The sequence below is a fragment of the Anomaloglossus baeobatrachus genome, chromosome 5 (assembly GCF_048569485.1).
Source record: "Anomaloglossus baeobatrachus isolate aAnoBae1 chromosome 5, aAnoBae1.hap1, whole genome shotgun sequence".
Taxonomy (NCBI): domain Eukaryota; kingdom Metazoa; phylum Chordata; class Amphibia; order Anura; family Aromobatidae; genus Anomaloglossus; species Anomaloglossus baeobatrachus.
The window spans coordinates 534,375,215-534,392,739 of NC_134357.1; the positions used below are offsets into that span (position 1 = coordinate 534,375,215).

General features: G+C 42.5%; 1 protein-coding gene across 1 annotated transcript in view; it reads left to right on the forward strand.

Moving 5' to 3' along the window:
- LOC142312156 (uncharacterized) overlaps positions 1-17,525 on the forward strand; it is a 186,704-nt gene that overhangs the window by 11,112 nt on the left and 158,067 nt on the right. The window contains 6 exon segments of the mRNA XM_075351058.1: positions 4,299-4,448; positions 4,578-4,757; positions 4,839-4,962; positions 5,044-5,141; positions 5,339-5,429; positions 11,245-12,792. Of these exon segments, the coding sequence (XP_075207173.1) occupies positions 4,299-4,448; positions 4,578-4,757; positions 4,839-4,962; positions 5,044-5,141; positions 5,339-5,429; positions 11,245-12,792 (2,191 nt within the window).

A 17,525-nucleotide genomic window follows, 5' to 3' on the forward strand; every position in this document is an offset into this window, starting at 1 on the left:
GAAGAATAAAAGCAAAAGACCTTGTGAAGATGCTGGCGGAAGCTGGTAAGATTGTGTCATTATCCACAGTGACACGAGTACTGTATCAACATGGGCTGAAAGGCCATTCTGCCAGGAAGAAGCCATTACTCCAAAAGTAACATTAAAAAAGCCAGCTTAATGTTTGCAAATGCATACAGGAACAAAGACCTTAATTTTTGGAGATTTGTTGTTCTGTGGGCTTATGTAACTAAAATTGAACTGTTTGGCCACAATGACAATCATTACATTCGCATCATGAGGAAAGAAGATTGCGGCAATACTGAAGAAACATCTCAAGACATGAGCTAGGAACTTAAAGCTTATGCAGAAATGGTGTTCCAAATGGACAATGACCCAAAGCATACTGCCAATCTGGTTACAATGTGGCTTAAGGATAACAAAGTCAATGTTTTGGAGTGGCCATCATAAAGCCCTGATCCCAATTTCTTTGAAAATTTGCGGAAAAGGCTGGTGCGAGCAAGGCGACCTACAAATATGACTCAGTAAAACCAGTTCTGTCAGGAAGAATGGGCCCAAATTCCTACCAACTATTGTAAGAAGCTTGTGGAAGAATAAATAGTTTAAGGGCATTGGTACCAAATTAGTTCCAAATACTAATGAAAATGTATGTAAACTTTTAATTTTGCAGAAAGTGATAAAAATGCCTTAAAACATTCTTGCTCTCTCATTATTCTGGTATTTGGCAAATATATAAAAAATGTTGGTAATCCTAAATGACCTAAAACAGGAAAGGTTTATTCTAATTTCATATCAGATAGTGAGAAAAACCTGCAGATGTGTCTTTTTAGATAGTGTATCGAAATGTCTGGTTTCAACTGTACTTGTGGAACAAGAACGGTGGAGATAGCAGGATTAGAGCTGATCATAGATGTGACTTCTCCATCTGTCTGTGACAGCACATGAGGGCACATTATCGTGATTAAGTACAAAACAATTTATGGCAAACACAGAGACGAATTTTGGCACTAGATCCCCCCCCACCTTTGGCCGTCAGATCTATCTCTTAAATCTATAATTCACAGGAAAATTTGGCTCAGCCGAGCTCTCCAAAGTTTTCTAGAAGATGTCAAACTTCTCTGGTGGTGGGTTATATTGGAGAGATCAAAATGATCCTCTCCCCAACCTCATCTGATTCGGGAGGCCGTCATATACATTAGGTTGTTGGCTGGTTTTGTCGAATTTGGTAGACAATAGTCTAATGTGGTGGTAATGTCTGTATACTCTTTTAACTTTATCCCGTGCCCAGGAGCTGTGGTATGATTAGAACATGAGCTCATACAGTCAGACACGACCATTACACAGTACATAGCAGGGGCACATATAGAAGATTATCTCAGCACATGAACATGTTTTTAAACACATGCTATTATGGAGCTTTGTCCATGTGAAAAACCCATATTAACTTACTGGTCTGTAATTACCTGTGAAAGAGGTGGAGCCGTTTTTGAAAATGGATATATAAGATTTGCGCCAATCACTCAGCACATTACCAGTAATCAGAGAGTCTCTAAATATTATTTACAAGAGCTCAGCAATAACTGAGCTGAATTTCTTAAGGGCTCTTCATCTGAAATCATCTGAGTTGGACCTTGTTCACATGAATTTTATTTAGCTTTGCTTGAGCTGTATCTCTGTAGGAAGTGTAATAAAATTAGCATATACCTCCAATTAAAAATTTAGTATAGTTCTCCTGATATAGCTGTCTCTTACCTCATGTGCAGGGCATTAATGCTTAGGTATCCATAATTATAACCACTCATATAGTGACCATTCTTTACTTAGTTGCTTGTGGTAATAACCATGGATACCTAAGCTGCAATGCCTTGCACATGAGGTAAGAGACAAGGCTATATTTGCTAATGTTATTATTATTACTCCTTCTACATATTGAGATTGGAAGTTAGAGATGGGAATAACCCTTTAAATACTCTGCCGATTCTGGTAGAATTTTCTCCTCTGGCACAGAGGACCTTCTTCAATTCAAACTATATGCAGAACACAATTTTTAAGTCTCGGCTGTCTTTCCCCGAGATACAAAGGTAAGATTTTAGATATTTGGACGTTCTTCCCTTCAGCTTGCAGCATAATTCTTTAAATTTATAATTAAGGTGGAAGGGAGGTGACACCATTTTTTTTATAGGCCTAATGCATCACAATACCTTGTCCCAAATCTAACAAGACGAGTTGTATTTGTCACCATGTTGGATATACAGTATATCATGCACTGATCGACTTATTAACAAATTTTTAGAAAATGGAAAAAAGACAGCAATATTTCCATTATACAGTGCCTACAAGTAGTATTCAACCCCCTGCAGATTTAGCAGGTTTGATAAGATGCAAATAAGTTAGAGCCTGCAAACTTCAAACAAGAGCAGGATTTACTAACAGATGCATAAATCTTACAAACCAACAAGTTATGTTGCTCAGTTAAATTTTAATAAATTTTCAACATAAAAGTGTGGGTCAATTATTATTCAACCCCTAGGTTTAATATTTTGTGGAATAACCCTTGTTTGCAATTACAGCTAATAATCGTCTTTTATAAGACCTGATCAGGCCGGCACAGGTCTCTGGAGTTATCTTGGCCCACTCCTCCATGCAGATCTTCTCCAAGTTATCTAGGTTCTTTGGGTGTCTCATGTGGACTTTAATCTTGAGCTCCTTCCACACATTTTCAATTGGGTTAAGGTCAGGAGACTGACTAGGCCACTGCAACACCTTGATTTTTTCCCTCTTGAACCAGGCCTTGGTTTTCTTGGCTGTGTGCTTTGGCTCGTTGTCTTGTTGGAAGATGAAATGACGACCCATTCTTAAGATCCTTGATGGAGGAGCGGAGGTTCTTGGCCAAAATCTCCAGGTAGGCCATGCTATCCATCTTCCCATGGATGCGGACCAGATGGCCAGGCCCCTTGGCTGAGAAACAGCCCCACAGCATGATGCTGCCACCACCATGCTTGACTGTAGGGATGGTATTCTTGGGGTCGTATGCAGTGCCATCCAGTCTCCAAACGTCACGTGTGTGGTTGGCACCAAAGATCTCGATCTTGGTCTCATCAGACCAGAGAACCTTGAACCAGTCTGTCTCAGAGTCCTCCAAGTGATCATGAGCAAACTGTAGACGAGCCTTGACATGACGCTTTGAAAGTAAAGGTACCTTACGGGCTCGTCTGGAACGAAGACCATTGCGGTGGAGTACGTTTCTTATGGTGTTGACTGAAACCAATGTCCCCACTGCCATGAGATCTTCCCGAAGCTCCTTCCTTGTTGTCCTTGGGTTAGCCTTGACTCTTCGGACAAGCCTGGCCTCGGCACGGGTGGAAACTTTCAAAGGCTGTCCAGGCCGTGGAAGGCTAACAGTAGTTCCATAAGCCTTCCACTTCCGGATGATGCTCCCAACAGTGGAGACAGGTAGGGCCAACTCCTTGGAAAGGGTTGTGTACCCCTTGCCAGCCTTGTGACCCTCCACGATCTTGTCTCTGATGGCCTTGGAATGCTCCTTTTGTCTTTCCCATGTTGACCAAGTATGAGTGCTGTTCACAAGTTTGGGGAGGGTCTTAATTAGTCAGAAAAGGTTGGAAAAAGAGATAATTAATCCAAACATGTGAAGCTCATTGTTCTTTGTGCCTGAAATACTTCTTAATACTTTAGGGGAACCAAACAGAATTCTTGTGGTTTGAGGGGTTGAATAATAAATGACCCTCTGAATAAACTTTTCACAATTTAAAAAAAAAAATTAAAAAATAAATAACATTCTTTTTTGCTGCAGTGCATTTCACACTTCCAGGCTGATCTACAGTCCAAATGTCACAATGCCAAGTTAATTCCGAATGTGTAAACCTGCTAAATCTGCAGGGGGTTGAATACTACTTGTAGGCACTGTATTTGTATTTTACATGTACAATTATTGAATTACCAAATGCATAGGGTTTTTTTTATCAGAATTTTTTTCCACCATAACAGCACATTAACTGCAGAAAAAAACTGATATTAAATAATTTTACTTTGAAAAACCCCCAAAACAAAGTATTATTTTTTTCTGGCTACAATAGCAAACATTGACATCTTGACACCACATACCAAGATATCAATGCTCTCTATAACCGATCAGGTTTGACAGTCACTTTGGATTGCAGCATTTAAGAAGTTAATAATCCAGTTTTTTAATCCCTTCAGTCAATGTCATTTAATAGTACATCAATGTGAGCAAACTGCCTTAGCATAAGTTATCATCAGATGATCTTCTCCCCATTCAGGTCCCTACAATATCGGATTTTGTCACTGGAGATCTTCCATATAAAATAATTTTCCTTATTGACCCATCAAGACTGGATATGGATAGGGACAATATGGCGGAGAGGATATTACACTTTACCCTAGAGATCCTCTTCTGGCTTACTGGAGAGGTGAGAGAATCTGATGACGTCACATTACATCATTCTTATCTATGGGAATAACAGATGGACAGAACTGGAGAGGTGAGGACTCTGGAAATTTCTGTAGTGAGATTTAGTAATGTGTCTCTCCATAACCAGGATTACACAGTGGTGAAGAAGAGCTCTGGTGAGCGCTGTCAGGCCCCTGTGTCTGAGGGATGGGGAAGACCCCTGAGCCCAATCACGGGGCCTCCACCTCACCTCCTGATACATGAGGACATCAATGACCAGATAATTCTAGAACTCGCCTACAAGATGATTGAGCTGCTGACTGGAGAGGTGACACTGCTGGGAATGCTGGGACATTATACAGTAACGCTATGAAGGATTGGGGGATGACCGTATCATTGTATGTGTCAGGTTCCTATAAGGTGTAAGGATGTCGCCGTCTATTTCTCCGTGGAGGAGTGGGAGTATTTAGAAGGACACAAAGATCTGTACACAGATGTCATGGTGGAGGTTCCCCAGCCCCTCACATCACCAGGTAATAGACAGGACTAAATACACATTGCCTATAATTATCTGTATGTAAAGAATGAATTCAGTCCCTGTATGTTTCCTCCAGTTCTAGCCAGTAATAGGACAACACCAGAGAGATGTCCCCATCCTCTTCTTCTACAGGACTGTAAACAAGAAATTCTCGATGTTCCTCAGGATCATCAGGTACATGGAGAGAAGGGGTCAAGAAATATCCCTATGATATGTAGACGGCTGTGAAGATCTTGTGCTCAGTCTTGTTTTATCCACCCATATTATATGATTTATACTTGTGTAATGAGAGTGGTGGAGATGGCAGGATTAGAGCTGATCATAGATGTGACTTCTCCATCTGTCTGTGACTTTTACAATATTTGTTTCAGGCTGAAGATCTGACCCATATTAATACTACAGAGACATATGTGAGTGGTGATGAGCAGATTAAAGAGGAGATTCTTACATATGACGACCCAGGTGAGTAGTAACCACTAAATGCAGAGAAGTCACAGATTCTTCTCAGTCACCGACTATGTCTGCTTTATCTGAGGTGTTTTCCAGCCATATTACAATCAAGTAGTCAAAATTCTCCTGCTAAACCAATACATGTTTCCCTTCCCGCTCGAAATTCTGATTTGCTTAAAGCCTGAAGTATCCACGCTACACACTTGAATTAGTAGACCTTGACACTTAGTTGCCCATTTCTCTAAACTTCAAAGATAAATAACAGTATCTAGAATCTGCTGAGAATTTAGAAACTTATGGGAAGAAAAATGTAATCCATATGGTAGGCCTTGGTTTTATGAGGAATCATCATTCCATGTGCAGTGAGAGGCAAGTGGGAATTCCTTTTTTTCAGTGTTTCCTTTTTTCATATATAGTCAAATAATCCATGAAAGAAAAATGGTCCCCCAAAACAAAAAGCCGGGGATGAAGGCTGAATAGAATGAAAGAAATCTGAAATCTTCTTACAAGTCACTCTTTTATTACCTTTGACAGTAATTATTCCCAAAGGTCGGTTCAGGGTAAATGTAACAAATGGAAGAGGTTAGTATTATCTTACAGTGGGTACATGAATCCAAGCAGCCCACCCAAATGATCTTTTGAAATGTCTCCCAAAATCTAGTTAGGAAAAAAAAAAAAAAGAGGATAATAATTAAAAGAAGTCTGTCATGTCCCCAAAAGGAGATGTGCGTAGTGATAGTAAGACAAGTTACCTGTGAGGCGCGCATGGAGATAAGGATTTCTTTGGTAGGAAAGTGTCAATTAAAAAAAAATACAGATTAAAACAGATCACAAATATGAAGCATTTGATATGTTTTGGCCAAATATCATTATTCCGATATTACATGCAAGAATATCTAAGGTCATATACATAAACATTGACAAATAGAAGAAATATTGAAAATAATGTACCGTATTTTTCGTTTTATAAGACGTACCGGATTATAAGATGCACCCCAAATATAGAGATAAAAAAGGTTAAAAAAAAAATGAATTGAGTCCATCTTCTGCTCCAGTGGTGTCTTACCGTAGGGCGGCGACATCTGTGGTGGAGCACGGGTTACAGGAGGCAGGGGCGATGCTGGAGTAGGGCAATGTTGGCTGCAGTGTGGGGGTGAGATGCTCTGTCGGCGGTACAATCTTCAAATAATGCCGCCCGGAATCGTCGCCTGCACAGATTGGGCTCTCGGCTGAATAACAATCCGAGAGGTCCAACTCCTGGCGGCAATATTTTACTATCACATGGCCGACAGAGCATCTCACCTGCCGCACTGCCTTGCTCCACACAGCGCCCACCACAGCCTGCACAGCCTCGCGCCACCGACAGAGTATCTCACCCGCCGCAGCCAGCACAGCCCTGCACAGCCAACAGAGCATTGCAGCTGCCGCACCGCTGACAGAGTATCTCACCCGCCGCACCCCCCTGCTCCACACAACACCCATCACAGCCAGCACAGCGCCCATTCTCGTCCTCCCGATAAGCTACATTCGGATTTTAAGACACACCCTTCATTTTCCTCTTAAATTTTTGGGAGGAAGAGTGCGTCTTATAATCCGAAAAATACGGTAGTTTTTCTATACTTCTTTTATCGATTTAATGAGTAAAAATATACATCTACAATTCATTAGATTAAAGGGGTGGTTTACCCATATTTTTTGTCTAGATCGATATTATATTGAGAAACAATGTGTCTCTCAAATACCTTGTATTGTCAATAGTGCCTGTGAGAGGCGCTATTGCAGACCGCTGTTCCCCGTCCAGTGACGTACCCGTCCAATGCTGCCACGTCACATCCGTGCAGCCGGCTACAGTCTTCCAGACTCTGAGCTGTGAGCGGTGTTTCACCGCTGTCACAGCCCATTTGCTCCCCCCTAGGACGGCGCGTCTCCTCTCCTGCTCCCCCCTCCCTCCTCCCTCCTAGCACGGCGCATCTCCTGCTCCCCCCTCCCTCCTCCCTCCTAGCACGGCGCGTCTCCTGCTCCCCCCCTCCCTCCTCCCTCCTAGCACAGCACGGCGCGTCTCCTGCTCCCCCCTGCCTCCTCGCAGCACACTGCAAGCAAGAGACATGCTGTGAGGGAGGAGGGAGGAGGAGCAGGGAGCAGATGGGCTCAGAATGTAGCCGGCTGCACGGATGTGACGAGGCAGCATTGGACGGGTACGTCACTGGACGGGGAGCAGCGGTCTGCAATAGCGCCTCTCACAGGCACTATTGACAACACAAGGTATTTGAGAGAAACATTGTTTCTCAATATAATATCGATCTAGACAATAAAAAAATATGGGTGAACCACCCCTTTTAAATAACAAGGATGATCGCTCACCATGGAGTAAAACTGTTCATAAATACAAGGATGATCGCTCACCATGGGGTAAAACTGTTCCTAAATACAAGGTGCAGACAATGTGGAAAACTCTGTTGCAATTAGTTACAGCTAAGATGCTGCAAAATGGACAAGAAGTCTGCACCTGTGGTGACGTTTTGGGGGGGTCCAAGTGCTTGAGAAAGGGTAGAAGAAATGGATTTTCTTAATTTATCTTGCATCTTCTCATGAATCTGACAATATCCCACTGTTTGGGGTATTGGCAGGGCTCAAAACTGAAAAAGCACTGTTAGGGTGAAATCTTAACCAGAAATCACTAGTTGCCTACTGCCTGGTCTAATTGGTGTGGATCGAGTGCATGCTTGAAAAATGAGATCAGACACAGTCGGATATTCATCTTTCCTCGACAGAAGTCAGCCCATGCTCTGCCTTTATTACAACTGAGCTTGCTCTGATATAACCTTGCAAAGGGCATGTCCGGATGTGTTCATTGGTCAGTGGGTCGAACAATATGTTAGTCCATGAGCTGATTGGTGGGCGTCATTGTAGGCGGGTCTATGACTTCATTGGATGGATCCATGGTGATGGTGATAGGAGGGACGTCATCTGGTGGATCCATGTTGATGGTTTGGTCTGTGATGTCATCTGATCTGTGGGTTGGTCTTCTAGCTTGACCAGGGGTCTTCCCTTATATGGTATCTTCTTACATCTGGACATTCCTTGCATTCCAGGCAAGGTGTGGAGAAACAGGCAATGGCAGCCATCTTTATATCTGTGTCATGTAAATGATCTGAAACCTGAATTATGTAAGGCAAATCGACATATTTCCCACAATCCCTTGTCAAGAAGTTAATTAAGTATTTCATCTTATGGCTCTCCTCAACAGCACCATTTGCCTATTAGTACACAGTTTTTGCTAGAATACTTTATGAGAACCATTTGCAGAACCTCAAGCTGGCAGAAAAGCAGGGAACCAGAACAGAAGAAAATTCAATTTCCCTTAGTGAATTCATCTATAACAGTAGTGACTATTTTGACTCCACAATAATTTTGTGGAAATTAGTGCCCAGTGGATGTGAAAATTCTAAATATGCCATTTTAGTACCCATTAAATAGTGCCCAGCTTGTGGTTCTAGAGACACGCACACCTTTAATTTTTAAATAGGTCATTCCTACCATACTACAGTAATGCTAAACATGTTAACACTAACAGTGTTTGGGCACATGTTACAGCTCAGATGTGAGGGGGACATTTGCCTTTTGGAGCCCAGATTTTGCTGAATTGGTTTATGGAAACTTTACTGCTTTTTATAAGCTTTCAGCTACCAGTAATGTGGAAACCGTCTATTTTTCCATTTACAAATGTCAGACAATAGTGGCATTTTGTTATCTAAGTGCAGAGTAGAAGTTTTATTGGTATCTTTTTGGTCTAAGTTACAATTTTTGGTGCTTATTATGTCAGTACTAGAAGGTGGCCCGATTTCTAACGCATCGTGTATTCTAGAATTTATTGTGTAGTTAATGTATGATTTTTGTTATATATAAAGATGTTGTTGTGTGTAGTTGCCAAGTGTTTGTGTAGGGCACTGTAAATGTTCTGGGTGTTGTCTGGGTGGGGGGGAGGTGAGAGCGGTGTTGTTTGTGTGTCACGTTGTGTGTGTTGCGTTGTTTGTGGAGCGCTGTGTGTCTGCAGCATTGTGTGTGTGTGGTGCTGTGTGTGTTGCGCAGTTTATGTGCGTGTGCGTGTGGGTGTGGGGTGCGTGTTTTGGGGGAGGTATGTTTTGTGCAATATGTGTGTGTTGTGCGGTATGTGCGTATATTTGTGTGTGCGGCGTTGTCTGTGTGAGTGGGTGTCTGTGTAGGGGGGTGTTTGTGGTTCCCAGTGTGTGTGTGGTGTGCGGTGCGTGTATGGCGGTGTGTGTTTTGGGGGGGAGGTGTGCACCCTTCATCATGCTCCATCCCCCATGTTGCGAACCCCCATCGTGCTCCATCCCCCATGCTGCGCACCCCCCATCATGTTTCATCCCCCCATTCTGGTCACCCCCCCATCGTGGTCCATCCCCCATGCTGCACCCCCCATCGTGCTCCATCCCCCATGCTGCACCCCCCATCGTGCTCCATCCCCCATGCTGTGAACCCCCATCGTGCTCCATCCCCCATGCTGCGCACCCCCCATCATGTTTCATCCCCCCATTCTGGTCACCCCCCCATCGTGGTCCATCCCCCATGCTGCACCCCCCATCGTGCTCCATCCCCCATGCTGCACCCCCCATCGTGCTCCATCCCCCATGCTGCACCCCCCATCGTGCTCCATCCCCCATGCTGTGAACCCCCATCGTGCTCCATCCCCCATGCTGTGCACCCCCCATTGTTTCATTCCCCCCATTCTGGGCACCCCCCATCGTGCTCCATCCCCCATGCTGCACCCCCCATCGTGCTTCATCCCCCAGGAGTATAATAGGAGGATTATAATAGAAGGAGTATAATGGGAGTAGTCCTGGGGAAAGAGGAGTATAATGGGAGGAGTTGTAATGAGGAGAGGTGTACAGGTGCCCAATGTGTGCGGGGGGTGTGGCCGAGTGGGCATAGTGTGAGGGGGTGTGGCCTAGTGAGCATAGTGTGAGGGGGCGTGGCCTAGCGGGCATCACGTGAGGGGGCATGGCCTAGCGGGTATCGCGTGAGGGGCGTGGCCTAGCGGGCATCGTGTGCAGGAAGCGTGGCCTAGCGGGCACCGCATGCGGGGGCGTGGCCTAGCGGGCATCACGTACGGGGCATGGCCTATCAGGCATAGTGTGCAGGGGCGGGGGCTGGCCAAACGGCCAATCCATGCGGGGGGCGGGGCCGAGCCGAGCGGCCAATCCGTGGGGGGGCGGGGCCTGGCCCAGCGGCCAATCCGACGGTTGTCACTGTAAGGACACAATGTCACTGTAACGACACAATTTTGGAGCAAGACAGACAGACAGAATAAGGCAATTTTATATATATATATATATATATATATATATATATATATATATATATATATATATATATATATAGATTTGGTAAGCAGAGTGAATAAAGAAGGTTGAACATCATTCTCTTGTGATTCCTGTCTGAGGTCTTTTGTTATGAACTGTTTTTTTCTTAATAAATATTTTAATTTTCCTCCATTACTTGCAATTTTTATCGATATTTTCTAGAAATGTTATAATCTGGAAGGTACTGGAGAAAGAATGGATGTATTGCCTTTCTCCAGTACCTTCCAGAATATTCACGTGGAGCTGCAGCAACCAGCATTAAATTATACCTTATATAGGAGTTGTGCCTGCCACAACCCTGCCAGGTGAGTGGTTTCAATTTTACCTAACTCACCATTTATCTGGTAAAGTCCTATTTTGTGCTCTCCTTTGTTTTCAGCTAGAAATGTCATAAAAAATATTTTAAAGGATATTTTATTAAAAGATAATATATTTATTCTTGGCAGATAACTGTACAAGGAGATCAGATGGAAAACTGACATCTTCAATTTTTAAATCAGAGGACGTTAATATCATACAAGACATAACTGAAGTGAATGCCATTACTCCAGCTATCCCATCAAGCTTTCACAGGAAAGAACTATCAACTGATCCTTTTAAACTGGTCCTATCTTCTCATTTATCCCATACTGTTAAGAATGATAAAACCCAGAAAAACTACAGGAAGAATCAAACTGCTTTTACAGAAATTAAGCCATTTTCAAATGTAGAATATGAAAAACGTTTTTCCCTCAAAATGTCTTTTGCTGCACATGAAAAAATTCACACTGAGGACAAAAAAATGTCTTACTCAGAGTGTGACAAAAAAGTTAACCAGAAATCAGGGCTTTTTGGTCATGAGAGAGTTTATGCAGAAGATAAGCCATATTCATGTTCAGAATGTGGGAAATGTTTTGTAAGAAAATCACAACTTGTTAAACACTATAGAATTCATACAGGAGAGAAACCATATGTGTGTACAGAATGTGGGAAACGAATTGCAGATAGATCCCATTTTATTAGACATCAGAGAAGTCACACAGGGAAAACCCCATATTTATGTTCAGTATGTGGGAAATATTTGGTAGATAAATTCAATCTCCTTATACATCAGAAAAGTCACACAGGGGAAAAGCCATATTCATGTTCAGAATGTGGGAAATGTTTTACAAATAAAAACCATCTCGTTGGCCACCAAAAAATACATACAGGGGTGAAGCCTTTTTCATGTTCAGAATGCGGGAAATGTTTTGCAAGTAAAACAAAACTTGTTAGCCACCAAAACATACATACAGGGGAGAAGCCTTTTCCATGTTCAGAATGTAGGAAATGTTTTGCAAGTAAAACAAAACTTGTTAGTCACCAGAAAATGCATACAGGTGAGAAGCCTTTTTCCTGCTCAGAATGTGAGAAATGTTTTGCACATAAAACACATCTTGTTAATCATCAGAGAAGTCACACAGGGGAGAAGCCATTTTCATGTTCAGACTGTGGGAAATGTTATAGTCAGAAAACAGGTCTTGTTAGACATCAGAGAATTCATTCAGGGGAAAAGCCATATTCATGTTTAGAATGTGGGAAATGTTTTTCATTGAAAACACGTCTTGTTGAACATCACAAAATTCATTCAGGGGAGAAGCAATTTTCATGTTCAGAATGTTCGAAATGTTTTGCAAGGAAAGCAAATCTTGTTAGGCACCAGAAAATGCATACAGGTGAGAAGCCTTTTTCCTGCTCAGAATGTGAGAAATGGTTTGCACATAAAACACATCTTGTTAATCATCAGAGAAGTCACACAGGGGAGAAGCCATTTTCATGTTCAGACTGTGAGAAATGTTATAGTCAGATGATAGGTCTTATTAGACATCAGAGAATTCACACAGGGGAGAAGCCATATTCATGTTTAGAATGTGGGAAAAGTTTTTCAGTGAAATCGGTCCTTGTTGAACATCAGAGAATGCACACAGGGGAGAAGCCATATTCATGTTCAGAATGTGGAAAATGTTTTTCAGATAGTTCAAGCTTTAATAGACACCGGAAACGCAAAGCTCACTAAAAGGAGAAGGAGACAACGTTTTCATGTTTAGTTAATAATAAATGTTTTATTAGGAAAGCACAGGTTATATCACATAGGCTTTCCCAGTATGAAATTGTCTTTTTCATGTTAAAAATGTGGGAAATGTTTTTCAGCTAAGGGGGAAGCTTTTTCATATTCAGAATAAAAAATGTTTTGCTCACAAATGCCATTGTTTTGAACATCACAAAGCTCACGCTGGTAGAAGCCATATAGAAGAGTAGTGTTTAACTTAAACGTCTTATTTTGTTGGACACCAAGACACTCTCACATGAAGAGAAACCATATATTATGATAAACTGGACAAGAAACACATAAAAAAGCCAATGTATAGAGAAATGGAAAGCTATTTAGAACTTACATTAGGATTAATAATATATGCAGTTATCAGTAGTAATATATGCAGTTTCTAATAGATATCTGTTTTCTAAAAGCAAATAAAAATCAATATTCCATGTGCATTGAATATTTTGCAGTTATATTTTTACATATGCACTGCATGGATGAGCATTGCCACACTCTCCTTACACCTCCCAAAATATATCCAATTCCTCGTCTCTTAATTTCCTAACGCCCAATCTCAGTGCTCTGCCATGCATTGCAGTATCTTTCAATCCATAATCTGTGTGAACAAAGTTCTTTTACTTATCTAAGTTTCAATACTAGAGGTTCATATAAGTTACAATAATGAAGTTACTAAGTTACAATAATAAACAGGTTCAGAAGTTAGTTAAAAAACGGGCGACTAGACTACTACAGGGAATGGAAGGCCTCCCATTTGATGAGAGGTTGAAAAAGTTGGATTTGTTTAGTTTAGAAAAAAAGATGTCTCAGAGGAGATCTCATTTATATGTATAAATACATGTGTGGTCAATATAAAGGACTGGCACATAACTTATTACTTTCAAGACAATACTAAGGACCAGGGGGCATTCACTGCGAGTGGAAGAAAAGCGATTCCGGCAGTTAAATAGGAAAGGGTTCTTTTCAGTTAGAGCAGTCAGATTGTGGAATGCCCTACCACAAGAGTAAGTAATGGCTGACACTATAACAACTTTCAAAAAAGGGCTGGATGATTTCATCAGTACACACAACATTTCGGTTATAAATGATTTAGTGATAAAATGTATAATTGGTGGAGGAAGGTTGAACTAGATGGACCTTGGTCTTTTTTCTCATTCAAATAGTTTTTATTGATTTTCAAATGTAGGGTAGGTTATGAACTAGGAAAGTATGGGGATACAGAAGAAAAAATTAGAGGTGGTGATTACATGGGGTTATCGGCAGAAAAGAAATAAAGCAATTTACATGGAAAGATCTGAGCTTTTTCCTTTTGTTCAGTTTGTTAATCTGAGTGAGTATTTTTGCAATTCATATATATACATCATAACTGGATATATAATGGCATAAAGAAAGCTTAGTCTTAAGGGTGCATTACACGCTGCGACATCGCTACCGATATATCGTCGGGCTCACGTCGTTAGTGACGCACATCCAGCGCCGGTAGCGACATTGCAGCGTGTAACACTAATGAGCGACGATCAACAATCGCAAAATCGTTCCAAAACGGTGATCGTTGACACGTCGCTCATTTCCTTAATATCACTGCTGCCACCAGTACGATGTTGATCGTTGTTCCTGCGGCATCACACATCGCTATGTGTGACACCGCAGGAGTGACGAACATCTCCTTACCTGCGTCCACCGGCAATGCGGAAGGAAGAAGGTGGGCGGGATGTTACGTCCCGCTCATCTCCGCCCCTCCGCTTCTATTGGCCGGCCGCTTAGTGATGCCGCAGTGACGTCGCTATGACGCCGAAGCCACCTCCCCCTTGAGGGATGGATTGTTCGGCGGTCACAGCGACGTCGCAGACAAGGTATGTGCGTGTGACGCAGCGAGTACCAAATGTCGCACGAGCAACGGGGGCGGGTGCTATCACGCTTGACATCGCTAGCAATCGCTAGCGATGTCGCAGTGTGTAAAGCACCCTTTAGTCAATGGAGTCATTAATTTAAAAGTTCTGTGTGAAGGTTTTGATCCAATGAAGCCATTTTTGGTTGTTTTTTGTATTCTTTTTTAGAGCCAAAATATATTCAAAAGTACTGTGGAGGGAAACTCTCTCCACTAGTTCCTCTATTTTAGGGGGAAACGCCTGTTTCCATCTTGACGCGATACAATGTTTTATGGTTAGTAAAATATGGCAGATGATATGTCTAAATTTGTTTGGAATGTCTTCAAGACCTATTGAGAGCAGAATTAGCTGGGGAGTGAGCGGAATACTTAGATGAGTAATTTTTAATATAAGGCCTTGTGTGTCCAACCACAAATTATGAAGGATTGGGCATTTCCAAAATATATGGGTTAGGCTTCCTATTTCCCCACAATTTCTCCAAAAGAGGGGTGATTTTTTTTGATAAATCATGTTTAATTTTTTCAGGGTGAAATACCACTTAGAGAACCTTTATAGTGCATTTCTTGAAGAGTAACGCAGGGGGAGGTTGTGTATATAGTATCTAAGGTTTTCAAAAGCCTCTCCTAAATTTTTATTCCCAGGTCCTTTTCCCATGTTATTAGATTGGGCCCTTTGTAAAGGCCTGAGTCTCCATTAAATGCCTTATAAATATTATTAGTTTTCCATGTTTGGGCATTTAGTGGGTTGTTCAGTAGATTGACTATAAAAGATGGTAATTTAAGTTTAACTTCTTCCATTAAAAAATGTTGATTAAAGGCTGCTTTACAGGCAGCGACATCGCTAGCCCCCATCGTTTGTGCGTCACTGGCAAATCGCTGCCCGTGGCGAACAATATCGCCAGTACGCGTCACACATACTTACCTTCCTAGCGATGTCGCTGTGGGCGGCGACCAACCTCTTTTTTAAGGGGGAGGTTCGTGCGCCGTCACAGCGACATCACACAGCGGCCTGCCAATAGAAGCGGTGGGGCGGAGACCAGCCGCATTAACAACACGCCCACCTCGTTGCCGGAGGACGCAGGAACGCTGTTGTTCGTCGTTCCTGGGGTGTCACATGTAGCGATGTGTGCTGCCTCAGGAACGATGAACAACCTGCGTCCAGCACCAGCAACGATATTTGGTAAAGGAACGATGTGTCAACGATCAACGATTAGGTGAGTATTTTTGATCATTAGCGGTCGCTCGTAGGTGTCCCACGCAACAATGTCGCTAACGAGGCCGGATGTGCGTCACGAATTCCGTGACCCCAGCGATATCTGGTTAGCGATGTCGTTGCGTGTAAAGCGGCCTTTATGTGTAAACAATTTCTATATTCTTTGTTAGGGAGACCAAATTTGAGTTTTATCTCTCCAAAGGTGACCGGGATGTCCTCTATAAGGATATCCAATAGATTTCTTATACCGTGTTGCTTCCAGATTACTAGATTTATTTTTAGGGAATAAATTCTAAGCTTTCTAGGGGTATGAATTTTGGAGTATCATTTGTTTTGCACATCTATGTGTTGAGGAGGAGAGATTTCCAGGCAATGATGGTAGGCTTATGTAGCATATTTTTGGGTAAGGGTCTCGAATGATCCATGAGATGAGCCAGCAATAGGGCAAGTAGAGATTTGTTGTTTAAATGTCTTTCAATCATAACCCAGGCTAGGTTGTCTCCATCTTGCAGCCATTTTTTGGCTAAGCTTTGTAACGCTTGTTGAGTAGTAAGCAGATATGTTGGGGAGACTTCAGGCCACTTTACACGCTACGACATCGCTCAAGCGATCTTGTTGGGGTCACAAAATTTGTGACGCACATCCGGCCGCTTTAGCGATGTCGTTGCGTGTGACAGCTATGAGCGATTTTGCATCATCGCAAAAATGTGCAAAATCGCTAATTGGTGACATGCCCCCCTATTCCCAATTATCGTTGCTGCTGCGTGTACGATGTAGTTCATTGTTCCTGCGGCAGCACACATCACTATGTGTGACACCGCAGGAACAAGGAATCTCACCTTACCTGTGGCCGCCGGCAATGCGGAAGGAAGGAGGTGGACGGGATGTTACGTCGCGCTCATCTCTGCCCCTTCGCTTCTATTGGGCGCCCGCTTAGTGACATCGCTGTGACATCGAACGAACCACCCCCTTAGGTTCGCCGGTCACAGCGACGTCGCTAGGCAGGTAAGTACTGTGACGGGTCTGAGCGATGTTGTGCGCCGCGGGCAGCGATTTGCCCGTGACGCAGAACTGATGGGGGCGGGTAAATTGTTTTTGCCATTTGGATTTTGCACTGCAAAGCTGAGTTTTTGACCAAAGTTCTGCAACAAAAAGGCTGCAGTTTGAACTGCATAGTGCGGACAAGAAACCCAAATTCCCATAGACTTTGCTTGAAAAGCAGAACACAACCATTTTGACATTAAACGCTGCAGTTGAAAAAGCAGCAAAAAAGCAGGTAAAAAGCAACGTGCGGACATAGCCTAAGAGGTCTTGCTATGGCAGAAAATTTTTTAATAAAATACCTGGAATATTTTGCAAACCCCAAGAAAAGTTGCAGCGCCATAAGGTTCTCAGAACTGTCCCATTTTAATATAGCCTGTAACTTAGAGGGATCCATCTTAAAACCAGAAGCGGAAATTATGTAACCCATGAACAGAAGTTCCTGAACAGTGAATACGCACTTCTCTAATTTTGCATACAATTTGTTATGTCTGAAAATTTGTAAAAC